This window comes from Silurus meridionalis, chromosome 26 (assembly GCF_014805685.1).
Source record: "Silurus meridionalis isolate SWU-2019-XX chromosome 26, ASM1480568v1, whole genome shotgun sequence".
Lineage (NCBI taxonomy): Eukaryota > Metazoa > Chordata > Actinopteri > Siluriformes > Siluridae > Silurus > Silurus meridionalis.
In genome coordinates, this window is record NC_060909.1 from 7,936,845 (window position 1) to 7,952,813 (window position 15,969).

The 15,969-nt window shown below is 37.9% G+C and overlaps 1 protein-coding gene across 2 annotated transcripts in view; it reads right to left on the minus strand.

Annotated features, from left to right (window-relative positions):
• The window catches only part of nfatc3a (nuclear factor of activated T cells 3a), an 80,790-nt gene that overhangs the window by 21,283 nt on the left and 43,538 nt on the right, over nt 1-15,969 (minus strand). For both annotated transcript variants that reach the window (XM_046840171.1, XM_046840170.1), the window contains 3 exons: nt 3,826-4,025; nt 3,093-3,265; nt 2,857-2,997 (listed from right to left, as the gene is read on the minus strand). In XM_046840171.1, coding sequence (XP_046696127.1) covers nt 2,857-2,997; nt 3,093-3,265; nt 3,826-4,025 — 514 coding nt within the window. The remainder of the gene's footprint in view (nt 1-2,856; nt 2,998-3,092; nt 3,266-3,825; nt 4,026-15,969) is intronic.

Consider the following 15,969-nt stretch of genomic DNA (forward strand, 5'->3'; position numbering starts at 1 on the left):
TCAAAGTGGACCGCAAGACAAAGGCTCCCCTGAATAGCCAATGCTTGTCTTCTCTCTTTGGGTTGTTTCTAGTGTTTCAATTTATCCAGTCGATTTTTCTTACTTCTTTATTGAACTTGCCTGATCAAATGTTTTGAGGGAAAAAAACCCCACCTTATTTACTTTGTATTACTTTAACAGCTTGACCCACCCATTAAAACACATTTTTTTAAGCTCTAACAATTTGACTTAAATTATTTTAGTATTTTTTTTTACTTTTTTTCTTCAGTTTTAGGTGGATTTGAAGTCATACATTAAGGAATTTGATTCAAGCAACTGGGCAGATGTACTGAATGAGTTAAGTGATGACACCAACCATTGCAATCCATCTTACTCATTCCTTTACGGAAAAGGGAGCATCTCCATCAATCATTTGGACTGGATCTTTAATCGCACACTGTTCTGTTCTGCACTATGTACACTGTCCAGTGTATTTATTGTATATACAGTGCTTTTCTTATACTGTATTTGCAATTAATGTAATCATGTGTACTAAGCCACTGTATGTCACTGCATTGCCTCAGAGCCCTGAAAAAACACCACTGCGTTCCAATGCATTCCTATTAGAGGAATGGCAATAAAAACAACATGACTTGATCTAACTTGACTTCCAGGCATTTGGTTTGCTCAAACAGCAATGACGTTTAGTTCAGAAAGCGAGACAGTGTAATTTATAGATAGAACCCATATGATTATCACTTCAGCTTATTTGCTTTATTTATCTGCTCAGGGTGAACCAAACGTATTATAATGCACACATACCAAAAAAAATAGTAGGTCAACTGCTTTTATTTAGGCTCTAAATAATAGTGAATTCAATGCAGCTGTTAATAAGAAGTCAAACTACATGGATTTTAATGTTTCACTTATACTACATGACATCAATGAGACAGATTCCTACATCTCGCAGATTAAAAATAATTAGTCGAATGATTCATAATGAGTCGGTTGTCATTATAACCATCGTGTCACATATTCCGGAAATAAGCAATCATCTAAATAATATAAATCAAGCAGTTAGAAAATAGGCTAGCCCCTCATTGGAAAATTTAGTGTCACGGAATATAGCTGTACCTAGATGCTTTTTGCCCACACTGTGAACGTGAACAATAGAGTAACACGTTTCTTACATGACACAAGCCTGGCCACACAACACCACTCCCATCTAAAACTCTGCCACCTTTCCAATTTTATGAAATGACAAACACTAAAGGTTACACACTAATCTGCCTGCATGCATTCTCATAGCAGCTGATTAGAGAACAGATGTGCACCATGGTGTTCATAATACAGCAGCTTGAGGAACATGGGATACATACTACACTCAGAGCTTGAAGCATGTCACTGTGGCTGAAAAAATCCAGACCTGTGGATATCCGCTATAATTCCCCGTCAATCACGGAGCAATTCTATTCAACACACACATTCTAAAAGGCAGGCATGGGCTCGTCGATCCCAGGATGCCACTGCACATTCGGCTCGATTCTTTCTATGTGTTTTATTACATTATACACCGCTTTCAGGTGAATAAAATGGAGGAAATGGAGCAGAGAAAACAGTGTGACCAGATACAACAGTGAGTCACCAGAGCTGCAGGTGGTCACTTAACAGCGTGGCATTAATGTCTATCGTAAAATTACACAATGTGTACGTGTGTGCTCCTGAGAGAGAATAAAAACGAGAGAAAAACGAGTGGGTGAGTGAGATTGAAAATCTAGAAAATAACCAAAAAATAAATAAATAATAAATTCATCCAAAACAGTCTATTTTTGAGTAATGCGTAGAAGTTTTAGTGGGTGTCTTCATGCTTTGATGTTCTCACAAACACACACACACACACACACACACACACACACACACACACACACACACACACACAAACCTTGCTTGGAGGAAAAAGGGAAACTGTGGGAGGTCAAGCTGCGGATGCACTGCTGATAATCTTTGTGGCTTTTTTTTTTTTACAGATAAAACTGCCACGTCCTTCATTCAAGCTAATAAATAATGATTCACAACAAAATCATGCGTTTCTCCAGAAGAAAATGTAATACTCTATAAGATACAGTCCTGAGAATAGGAACTGGACCCTTTGCTTACAACTTAAGTAAACACTGCAATCACCCTAATCACACTGTAAAATACCTTTACCTTTTATATAACAAGAAGGATAATTAATAATCCCTATTCTCTCTCCCTGTCACTCCTCTACTCCCCCCTTCTCTCTTTTGTGTTAAGTTAAACATGCTCTGAGGTACCAGAGACCATAGCTCCTGCCCCCTTCCTCTCTTCGGATCTGCCTGATTCATCCTGATGCCTCTACCTCTGGATGGAGTTCTCTTCAAATGGATGCAGCTGGGGATGATTCCACCTCAACAGCCTAAAGATCCATTAAGTTACTAAGTACCTCAAGAACATTGAGGACAGATTTGGACTGTAATAAATACTAACAGTGTACTACAATGGCTCAGGACCACAAGTTGCATATAATCACTGCACACCTTAACTATGATCAACTGCATTAAATGGACATTCGGTGCCAACCAGATGATGATGGGTTTCCCTTTTGAGTCTGGTTCCTCTCAAATTTTCTTTCTCATATCAAGAAAGGAGGTTTTTTATTGTTACATACGCCACCGGACCGCTTATTATGGATTCAGCTTACAATTATAAGGAACAAACTTATAGGCACTAAACTTATACACTCTATTTTACAACTTTATCGCTGTAAAGCTGCTTTGATACAATGTCCATTGTTTAAAGCGCTATTAAAATAAAAATAAATCGAACTGAATTGAAATTTAAAGTTATTGCTTTTACCGGGTCCTTTCTCCAAGAAGATGACCTTTGACTCAGGGAAGAAGTTTGAACCTGTGATGACCATTTCCTCTCCTCCACTGACCAGACAGCTGCTGAAATTGAACTTCTCCACCTGAGGTAACTCCTGTGCCGAGCGCTGGGCTACACACACATACACACACACGTAAATTGTAATTATAAGAAAAAAATACTATGTGATATGTGTAATATGCAGGTGGTGTGTGTGAGAGACGTACAGCATTCCACAGGGATTGAGGCAGCTTGTAAGGACAGAACTTTCCCATTGGGTTGTGGAATATGAACCCGAAACACCACACGCACTCGGGTATTTTTCCGCCCGATGTCCGTTTCGCCTTTTCTCAGCTCAATATCGGAGTTCCTCAACTTTAGAATCCCAGCACAGTCAATACTGTACACCAGAGTGAATTATACAGTTAACTTTTGCACTAACATGCATAAACACAAGCAAGGCCTTTTTTTTTAAATATTTTAATAAATATTTGAAATGCAATACTTCAGTTTATATAGAAGAGATTAGAAATGGATATTGTAATATTTTTATAAAAAGGCAGATCTTTACACGAGTCATTTCACTGCTTTGGCTTTGAGACCATAAGACATTACATCATGGGCAACAACTACCACTAGCTGCTGATGTGTTTATTCTATTATTATATTCTAGCGATTCATTAAACAAAAAGGCAACAAAATGTCTTTTTTAACTTGATGTTTAGGTTTTATGGCCTCGGTGGTGGAACCATGGAAAACAAAATGATGTTTTATTTTGCTTAGTCAGAAGCCCACACAGTTTCCTTGGAATCAATCATGCTTTTGGTTCTAATTAAAAATGTGCCACAATGGAAGACATTACAGTGCGCTTTGCTTCTATATTTGTCTATATGTGTGTGTGAGTATATTTGTGTGTGAATGTGTTTTACATTAGTTAAGAAATGTGAAATGCTACACTACCTGGCAGACATGTTGTTCTCAGGAAGGAGTGGAATCTCCAGAACCTTGGTGCTAGCGATTATGATTTCCTGGCTCGCTGTGGCCACTGTTTTGCCTGTGATGCGGTGAACCTGGTAGAAAGCATGCGGTCTCAAATAGCGGTCGTCTGCAGTCCCGATGAACATCTGCAGATTTACAGGTTTCTCGTTGTAGCCCATGAGCTGAGTGGAAGAGAGGGTATGTGTTAAATAGTACACTAATAAAAAAAATCAAACATTTCACATAACATTTTATACATATTTCCCACAAAAAATTGAATAATTATAATAATCACTTCTGAAATACAACTATTATTTAATTGTTACATTTTTTATTGTTACTTTGTTACTTTTCAAAAGTGTCTGTAAAACCATAATTTGGAGAAAAACCCTTGGGATCGTTGTCAAATTTTTCATACATACATACAGTATATACATACATATGATTGACAGCACAGCCTAACTGGACTTTTGCTATGTTCCCACATGGATGGTTTTAAATGGTGGATGTGTGCAACATGGCGGATTTTGTATTGTTGTATACTGTACACATACACTTAAACTAGGAGACCCAAACCTGTTCCAGTATGGCAACGCCCCTGTGTTCAAAGCTATGCTTTACATGGGTTGAAATAGAAGTTCTTGTGTGGTCTGTTATAGAGATCTGACCTCTATAAGTGTTAACTCATAGGTGTTAAGGACTACTTAACACCTATGGAATGCTGATTGCACCCCAGGTTTCCTCGCTTTACATCAGTAACTGACTTTACTAACACCCTTGTGGCTAAATGAGCACAACTCTCCACATGCACACTCTGTTCAATGCACACAAAAACTGTTAAACTGTTAAACTGTTCCTAATCACCTAATCTGTGGGGTATCTAATGAAAGAAAATGCCGTTTTTTCTTTTCTAACTAAACTTCACCAAGTTTAATCCGGACCCAAATAAAAATGAACACATTGTTGTTTTCACTTCAGTTGATGGGTTTTTGTATTTCTACCCACAATGTTGTTTGACTACCTGCAGGTATTATGTCCGTTAGATTTAACACTTGCTTTCAACTCTACCTAGAGTGTGATGTGGTGGCACTTAACACCTTTTAGTCTGTGCAGCTCTTGCAGCTACTCCTTTAGCGTTTGACATTGTTAAAATATATTCTTTTATTTATTGTCATTGCATTAGCCATGTCCTCCTGTGACTAGCATGGCACAACTACTAATTTATCATAGGAAACATAAAAATACTGCACTACCAAACATATTAGTGCAATAATCACTAAACACAGCACAAATATCTCAACATAAGTATATTGTACATGTTCACAAAGGATGTTTCCATGAATGTTTCTAAATATACCGTAGTCATTAAGGAAACAAAATGATGATGGAAACATGGATACAGAACAAAAATGACACAAAATCAAGAAGCTGTAAATTATTACATAAATTATAAAAAATACTTAGCATAAAAAATGTGTGTACATTGCATAAAAAATTTTACAAATCCACGGATATACATAAATATAACAATTAAAAACTCCCCTATGTGGCCTTTTGTTGTCCCTGATATCTAGATTGCTAGCTCCAAAAAAAGAATGATATTAATAAATATTATATTATGAATTCCCCCATCTTCCCCACACTCAGTTATAATTAAGTGGCAAATACTAAACCAGGTTGTGCTGCGGTCACGTGACAAGCAAGCAGCAACATTAGTGCGACAGTCGCCACATCTTGCGCGAAGATGGTGGTGCTGCTCCAGGAGGTGATGACTGATGGCATGCGTCTAGTGTCGAGATCTGACCAATCAAATCATGACAGGTAAAACCACAAACACGCCTTACATCATTCCTGGCTAAACACGATATTGCTTGGAAGTAAAAAAAAGGTATGAATTTCTGAATAAAATAAAGCGACATTGAAATGATCACTATGTGTTTTTTTTAAATAAACAGTATCCTGTCGGGCCGGAGGCGAAGTACACTTCTCTGCCACTGTAAATGTCTTTGAATGATGTCCAGGTTGCCAGGGCAGTATGTGAGCATTTGACCTGCCAACACGTCTGTCAGACAGGTGAGAGCCACCAATAAGAACAGGGAGGGGGTTCGGTTTGTGTGTGTGTGTGTGTGTGTGTGTGTGTGTGTTCGTGTGTGTTTGTGTGTGTGTGTGTTTGTGTGTAAAAGAGGGAGCAAGAGGGAGAGAGAGAGAGTCATAAGTGACACACACACACACACACACACACACATATATATATATACACACAACGTTAGCGCGAATTCATTTTAACGGCACACATTTAAACGATCAATTCATGTCTGTTTTACCATTTGTATTAAAAATTGAATTAAATAAATATAAAAGAGTTGAAATTAAAACCTTTAATGCAACACACATTTATTCACAAAATCCTTTCTTTACTCAGATCCAAAAAAATTATAAATAACACAAAAAATCACTAAACATTGACTTCCCAGACAATTTCAGCATTGACCTCAGCCGCACTCACCACCAACTGTAACTGTAAAATAATTCTTATAGGAGCCACGTACCATAATTAACAACTAAAACAAACACAAAAAAATTACATATAAATATAAAAAACGTCATTAAAAAAAATGTATATTAAATGTATTATTTTCAAAGATTAAAATAATTTATAAATTAAATATAAATTAATTAATAACAAAGGTGAGAGATTTTGAGTAAAATTTAACCGGTTACAATCAGTGTATTAAAACTTAACAATTATTTTATGATAAAAATGTGCCATTAAGTTTCGATTAAATGTTATCTCATGACAATCTCATGACAATATATATATATATATATTAGGGATTAATTACATGATTGTCATAGATAGATAGATAGATAGATAGATAGATAGATAGATAGATAGATAGATAGATAGATAGATAGATAGATAGATAGATAGATAGATAGATAGATAGATAGATAGATAGATAGATAGATAGATAGATAGATAGATAGATAGATAGATAGATAGGAAAGAGAGAATAGAGAGAAAAAGAGTGACACAGGTCTGATTCACATTTAACTGACAGCAGAGACCAGTTCTGAAAAAATCGTTCCTGCACCTGAAAGCAAAATTAGAGACGGACAAATAATAAATAAGGAGACACGAGAAACCGAGAGACTACGGAGACAAAAATAGGATAGGAAGGCGAGGCAGGTTAAAATTGCTTTTTGTATATATACAGTATAATTGCTCCTGCAAACGTTCGTACCTGAGGAAAATGTCAAACCCAAATAATATGCTTTAAAATCCAGACTATGGAAACGCAGTTACACAGCAGAGTCTCAAACCCAGGACGAGGAAAATTCATCAGCGTGAGAAGCCACAGTTTCCAAAACTTCTTCAAGCAGCATTGTTTAAGCTATTCAGCAAGACTTCCACTACTGATGTCACATTCATTTATATCATTTTTAAACCCAAACACATACACACATACACACACCAAAGTTGAAATGGAGGCCAGAAAACACCAGAGACGAAAGAAAACAAATGGATGTAATATAATGAGCTGCTGACTTCTGAGGCTTGTTTGAGTAAACTGCAAACACACACCGCTTTGTTGGAAGTATTTGTGCTAGTGCTTTGATGGGTAGCAGTGAGGCTTTAAGCACACGTGTGGTGTGTATGTATGTGCGTGTGTGTACAGTGGTCCGAGCAAACACGTATTACTCTGACCTCCACCACCAACACACAGAATCTTAGCTTGTGCTTATGAAGGCATATGATTTTATTTCAGTTATAGGAGCATGCTCACTGCTTCCAGCTTTTCTAGTCAATAATCTGCATCCTGTGTGCTATGAAAGATTTAGAGCCAATGTGTTTGTGGGAGAGAGAGAGAGAGAGAGAGAGAGAGAGAGAGAGAATAATAAACAAGTTTGTGGTGTGCAAAGCTGGCTGCCAGACTAAAATGGGGAGTGACAGACGAAAGCAAAGTCAGATTGTGTGCAGCTCACAGGGAACTCTGACGCACGGACTCAATTACATTCCAGCCATGTCCAATTTTCACCACTTGAAAGAGGACAAATAAATAAAATCAACCATGCTGTTAAACAGCACACAGTGATTTCCACAGCAAATTACTTGAATTTCATTAAGAAATCTTTACCTAGTTGCGGGAGCTACTTGAAGTCAGTAGCACACGTGCTGAGGTGTTACAAGCAAGAGATTTTAACATTAGCCCAGGCCTTACCAACTAAACTGGGGGAACACCTTTCTGCCTGTTTTTGTAAATCAGACCCGACACTCGCTAAGTGGCTTTTCAGATATTCAAAGAAAATGTACTTTTCCTTACCTTTACCCTCTCTGGTCTGATTAGCGGAGTGACAACATGGCTTGTAGAAATGAAGAAAAACGGACAGAATTTCAGACTGTTCAAAGTTGTGTTACTGCTGATGGTAACATAACGCTATTACAAAACTGAAATGTAACTACTTCAACTTTTCTTTATTATTTCTTTATCATTAAAAGCCAGCGGTTGGCACTAAGCAGTCACATTAGACACCATAAGCAAGACATCTTGTAAGCAACGAATTTTATGTCACAGAACCTTTAATTAGGCACCTTTCTAAGAGTTTGTCAATAACCTTAAACAGAAAAAAACATTTCCTTTTTACACTGCAATAAAAACCCATCTAAATATGAGAAATAAATGTAGGATTGGAGAAGGTAAAGATGAGAAACGAGTCAAATTATCTGCTAGTGCATTAAGATAATTACACTTGGTAAAATCTCTTGAAATATGAAAACATATCTAGGCTTTAGAACAAAACATCTTAAAATAAGCATTAAAACACTTGTTCCATGCAATCGGTTTTGATTTAAAATTGATCTTTTTTTTTTGCTTTTTTTATTTGTGTGAAACGATTTTAAAACCAAAACCATCAAACGAGAATTCCTCTAAATGTAAAGATCGTCATCATTATATATTCTGTCTTAAAATGATATAAAGCATCATAACTAATAAACAAGATTGCTTTAAAAAATCAAGATCACAAATACATGCCTACCGTCATAATAAAAACTCTCCTGTAACACACAGCAGTCGCCATGCAAAATCATTCTTGCCACTTGTGCATGAATCCCTAGAATGTGAGCAATTATCGTGCAATAAATCTCTTTTTTTATATTGCTTTTTATATTTTTTTATATATAAAGCCTTTTTTTTATATTGTGGCTATCGTGTTATCCATGGGTGTGTACTGACAGGCAATTTATTTTAATCTATTTTATTTATTCATTCTGTTTCCCTCGTGATGTCTATTGTGTTATCTACTGTATGTGTATTGTCTTCTTACTATTGTGTTGTGTATCTGTTACCTGTCTTGAATACTGACTGTTATACGTTCATCTGCACATGGAGCCTTTGGAGAGATGCAATTTCGTTCTGCTTTGCACATTGCTGCCTGGCTGAATGAGAATAAATTTCACTTTCACACTGACTTTGACTGTATTAGATATAAAAGTATCTACACGGCAAAACAAATACATATAGAAATCTTTTAACATTTACATGTGCTTTTATTTTCACTGTAAATTAAACTTCAGTAATTGGTATATGGTCGGAATGATTCGATGCGATGTGATGTCAGGACATATTGCCTTCAAATAGAACGCTGTTCATGTTTTTAAGGACTTCTTAAAAAGCCGTTAACGGTGTGGCCGACTCCAAAGAGTTAATAAGTTTAAATCGTCAACTATATTACATTTTTCAAAATAATTCTCAGAAAACTATGTTGATGTTGATACTGGAAAAAGTATTAAGGCGATTATCTGAAAGTGATAAAAAACCCAGCCATTAGAGTTGCACAAGCCAGTGCACTCTTAGTGCAGGTCCCAAGCCTGGATAAATGTGGAGGGTTGCGTTAGGAAGGGCACCCAGCGTAAAAACATGTGCCAAATCGAACATGCGAATTCACGACTATGGATGATCCGCTGTGGCGACCCCTAATGGGAGAAGCCGAAAGAAAGTTATCTGAAAGTGGTAAATGAAACCATAATCACTGGGCTGAGCCAGAGGCATGTCTGTGTAGGTCCATTTTCTCAGAGAGCAAAGTATCGAAGACTTTGAAGAGCCTGTGATCAATCCCGCTGGTCTCTAAACTAATAGCCGCTCCTCAGTGAAGAGCATCAGATCTTCCTAGAAGCGGGTCTCGGAGTCAATACCCGGTTCACACTGTGTATTTTTTTTATAGTCCTTATAGTGTAATCGCTGCTTGTCAGACTGTACGAACATGACCCCATGTCACATTGTAGGATCTCAGTTGTCAAAAGGCAGACTGTACGACAGTCAAAAACTGACGCACCCAAAATAAAGACTCATCTGAAGTTTTACGCCATCAATCCGTGACACATTCAGACCTGCGTACTCTCGCTAATGGTAGCTAGCAGCAAAAAACAAGAAACAGTCTATAGCGTAAATTTTATACATTCATTTATTCTTGATAATACAAAGGTCATACAAACACTCCTTCCCCTCCATAACTCAATAAGTTTCTCATCTTGCTGTAATGTCCACCTGAATCTTTTCAATATTTTCCCTGAGATATTTCAAGTTATCGCGCTAGTTGTGTTATTAGGTTCGGCGCCCTTATTGTTTATTAATTTGATGGTCGTCGTAAAAGTCACACTGCAGAAAAGGGTCTGAAATCTTTTGACACTGCTAGCTGAATCTTTAAGGATTTTTAAAATGTGTCTCAGTCGACCAAATCATGGCCAAAATCACACAGGGTGCTCCTGGTTTAAGCCTAAGCTCTGACATCTTGATGGTATATTAAAAATACTACATTATATACAAGAAGTGGTATCTAAGTGGCTACCTGAAGCTGCCACTCTTGGGCCCCTGAGCAAGGCCCTTAACTATCTGGGCTTCAGGGGTGCTGTATCATGGCTGACTCTGCGCTCTGCCCCACGCTTCCTAACATTGCTGGGATACGCGAAGGAAGAATTTCACTGTGCTGTAAAGTGCATGTGACAGGCATAAAGCACCCTCTAGATTCTGCTGGGATTTTACCTAACACAAATTAGTGTGTTAGTCTCCTCACACTTCATCAGTACTTGAGTTTACTGACGCCCCTGTTGGCTGATTGAGCACAAATCTCTCTAAGCACACTCCAAAAATCTAGTGGAACATCTTTCAAGAAGAGCGGTGGTTATTATATAATGTGGACTGTGATGTTTTAAAAAGCAAAATACAAATCATATCCATGTCCAGATAGTGAATCTAGTGAAAGCTGAAAAATTACAGGTATACCATCCTGTTTATTGCTACACACCTTTCTAAGAGGATTTTGGTATTCTTCAGCATTCACCTTTTAAACTAGCATGAGGATATATTTATGATGGAGATAAAGCACTTCTGGAAGTGCTCTGGATTAGCTATAGATTTAATTATTTTTAAAGGTATATAGATTTATAGATATAGATTAAAAAGATTAAAGATCCAGAACTATACAGAATACTGACACATTCAAACACATCACTACGCTCGTGCACGCAATGAGCGGGTTTGTACGAATGTAGCCCCCGCATGAAATCATCGAAACTCCTTCTTTTCGTCCTCACCCTGTCCCAGGTTGTGTTAAATCTGGTGACATTAGAGCTGTCACATGTCCCGCTGTTGGACAAAGTTAACTGAGGCAGAAATAGCACCTCTGGCTAGCGTTACATTCTGAAGGCTAAATAAAGGCGTCTGGTGTGCGCTGCATGTTCGCTGTTCAGCTCCACTAATAGACGGTGAGAATGAAAGCCTCAGATAGAATGAGGGACTGCACCGAGGGGCCACCGCACACAGATGAGGGCTTGTGGATGTGTGTTGGATAATAGGAATACTTTCTTGCTGCTCCGATCAAAAGTTCTGTGTCTCATCATGGCTCTTATATACAGTACAGCCATTAAACCTGAGGTTCACCATTCATTCTCTCTCTCTCTCTCTCTCTCTCTCTCTCTCTCTCTCTCTCTCTTTCTCTCTCACTTTCTCTCTCTGTCTCTCTCTGTCTCTCTGATTGTTTTTCTGTATTGCTCTTTGGTTGCTATGCCAAAGGCCAGCCGGTACGTGTGTGTGCATGTGTGAGTGAGAATTTGCGTGTATTCATGTGCCCAAGAGGGAGGGGCAGTTACACACCCAAGGTCACACACACACGGGCACATGTGCAGACACATACACACACACTTTTGTTTTACTATCTTTGTTGAACCCTCCACTTATGTCATTATTTTAATTATTTTGTAGCTTTCTGTGTGAGTAAAATATCCACATAGGGTGAAAAGTGTCACACACACACACACACACACACACACACACACACACACACACACACACACACACACACACACACACAGTGTGGCCTTGTGCTGCCTTGTGTCTAACAGTCTGTACTGGACACTGGAGAAAAGTTTGTTCAGCACTTTAGTGTTTATAGTGTGTGTGTGTGTGTGTGTGTGTGTACATGTAAGTAAAAAAGATGGAAAAAGACAGATAGACAAAGAGACCATTTAGGCAACTATTTGGCTAAACAAGGTCAACACACACACACACATACACACACATACACACACACACACACACACACACACACACCCACAGACACACACACACACACACACACACACAGTATTTTACTGTAATGTACTGTATAAGGTCTTCCCTGCTCCCCATCAGCAGTGTGTCCTCTGGTTAACTCCAGCTCTGCCTGCATGAGGTCCACACTAAACACACCCTTGGGCTGCAAACAATGGTGCAATGCATTTCTCTCTCACACACTAACACACAATCACACACAAATAACACAGTTGGGTCACAGAACAAACTCTTAAAACAAATGTTAAATCAGATAATCTATTTTGGTGAAATGTAAAAATACCTACAAAGCACTACAAAGTTTGAATCAGTTGAATGAGTAATTATGTCGAATACACTGAAATCAATAAGCTAATGCTAAATCTGACAGAGCAGCCCCTCTGGCAGTGTAAAATGCATCAATGTGTGAAATTCGAGCTGTGTTTCTGTTTGCTGTCAGGTTGCGTTGCTATATGAAAAGTTCATGATGTCAGTGTGCGACAGTGCGGGCAAAAACACAATTCACATCATCACCTGCTTATCTTCATTATCAGGAAAAAAACGACTAGCACCAAAAACGTTGGATGATAACGGGACAAAAATACACGGGGATTAAAAAAATATATATTTACTGCATATTTGCAAACACTGCAAATTTTGTGACAGAATTTCTGTCCTCAGACCTGGAAAAACAAACACAATGGAATTCCTAGTCAGAGTCTGGAGATCGTTGAGTTCAGCAAGTGGCATCAATGAAAAAAAGCTTCATTAATTTAAACAAGTCATACTGTATAAGATTGGTAAACAATGCTCAAGAATATGTAAAACCAGCTTCTATGAAAGCCAAATTGCTATGCTTTATGCCACATTGAGAAAAAATAATATTCGGTGTTCATTACTCTAAACAAAACGGTGTGGGTAAAGTTAGGATTTAATGATTTGAATAAAACAGAGCTAGCGTTACGACAGCACAATTAGCCATGACACACAAGTCAGTGTTGACCTGTTGCACAAGCACGTGACGTCTCTTTTGCAAGCTCAACAACAATGTCGAACTCGTTCTGAAACAGTAACTCAATACCATTCAGGACGGTGTCGGCCATCTTGGATTTCATGCTGTTATCCAACACCAGGCTGCCTTGTAAAGATGCAGAGGACGTGACATGCATAACTGACACTCTGACCTTGGTTTTATTTTTGTTTTTTCTTTTTCCCATTCTTTTTTAATTGGAATTGTATCTCCACTTGAGTTTAAGAATGTAAGCGATTCCAAGCTAAGCTTCAAAATCAAACGACCAATTTTTTTTTAAATTAGAAAGCGTTCGTTCATTTGTGTCAGTGTCCACGATTGAATTTCCCATTGTGGCATTATTTGAGAAACAGTCAAAATCCAATCACAATGTCTAAATGTTTGCATTTTGTGTAATTGGCACTCGGTAAACTTTATATGATTCACTTCCAGCATGACGCCACCACGCCCAGATGAAAATATTGTTTGCAGTCGCATTTTCGTTGTCAACAATGTGCACCAGTCAAATCAAATATAGTGTGCAAGATGTTGGATTATGTTGCCATAGCACCTGCATCTGAATTCCAGGTGCAATAAAAACACAGGCACACCCACTATCCTTCTCTCCAACCACCATACTATCACTGTCAAACTATGAACAGTGAAAATGGCCTAGCTTTACAAATGATGTATATTTGCACAGGTGTGAAACTAAAACTCTTTTCGTAAAGTCTTTGTAATTTGGATGTTGGGCAAAAAGCAGGAGCCATTTAAGAGAAGAAAAACAGTTTTATTTGAACTATTGTAACTCATATTTTCGTTTATCTTTAGAATATGCCTTATTTAATTTCATTTATGCTTTATCCTGAAGTCTATTCCAGGAACAATACGTGTGAGGTGGGAATACACCCTGGATGAGACACCAGTCCATCACAAGACACCATACACTATGTTCACACCTAGAAGCAATTTAGCGTAGTCAATCTGCCTACTGTAGAGTTTTTGTCTTCAGTAACTTGAGCACATGATGAAACATGGGACACTGGAGCTGTGAGGAGCCAATACTATGTACTGTGCCACCATGCTGCTGTTTTAATATTTTATAACATATTGTACTCTCCATGGTCAAATGTTTGTGAGGTTGTGAACAGGCTTTTCATTATATTTTGGGGTGTAGCTGCAGGGACTTCTTCAGCTACAAGAACATTAGTAGTATCGGGTACTGATGTTGTGAAGAAGTGTGGGGTTCGGTCAGTTTTCCAGTTTATCCTAAAGGTATTCATTGCAGCATGGGTTCAGTGCAGGACACATAGGCTATGCTGGAGTTATGTGGGCCTTGTAGTCCAGTGAAGGGAAGTTGTAATTTGACATCCTACAAAGACATTTTATAAAGTTTGTGCTTCAACTTTGATGGAGCAGAACCATATATCAGTGTATCAGCAATCAGGTGTTTGCAAAAATAGAACAGGCATAACATTATGACATTATACCATTATGACTGGTGAGTAAATAACACTGGTTATCTCTTCCTCATTGCACCTGTTAGTGGGTGGGGATATATTAAGCAGCAAGAGAACAATATTGGCCTCAAAGTTGATGTGTTGATGTGAAGCAAGTAAAATGGGTAAGCATAAGTATTTGATCGAGTTAGACAAGGGCTGAAATTGTGATCTCTAGAAGACTGGGTCAGAACATCTCCACAATTGTTCTCTTGTAGGCTGTTTCTTGTCTGAAGTGATCAATATCTATCAAAAGTGGTCCAAGGAAGGAACAGTGATGAACCAGAGACAGGGTAATGGGTGGCTAAGGCTCATTGATGTACCTCTAGCTTCTAACACCTTGTGTTCAATACACTCTAATACACATATCAATACTTTGTGAATTACTACATTAACACTACAGAGAACAATTTGGTGCAATAGCCTACCGTATAAGACATTTACTGCATACTTCCTTATTCAGAGTGACTTACAGCTATCTCATTCATACAATTGAGCATCAAGGATTGAGCTTGGTGTGGCTGGGATTTGAACTCACAACCTTCAGGTCCAAAGTCCAATGCCTTAACCTCTAAACTACCACCTCCTAATACGACTACAGAGTACAGTGTATCTGTTCGCCAATTTTTTGGAGGTAAATTTTGCTTCATTAAAAAAGAATATCTCATGGGTTCTTTTTAAGGAAAAGGGGAGCAGAGATATATGGATTTGGGCAGCTCTGATCTCGTGGAGGTGGAGCTTATTTCACAGGTTGAAAAAACATGAGGTAGCCAGAAACAAAGCAAATAAAATAAAATAAATGAAAGAAAATAGCAACAATTATTGACACTAAATGGTCATTTGATTGTTGGTTTAGAGGCATACATCAAAACTGCAGACTGCACATTTTATTGGAAAAACCTGCATCTTGAAATAGGAAAATAGGTCTTAATTTTCTAGTTGTGGGGTTTAAGAGGGAGTTTACTTCCTATTTCCTGTCATGACATAACATAACATTTTGGCAATAATAACAAGATGGCTGACTAGAAAA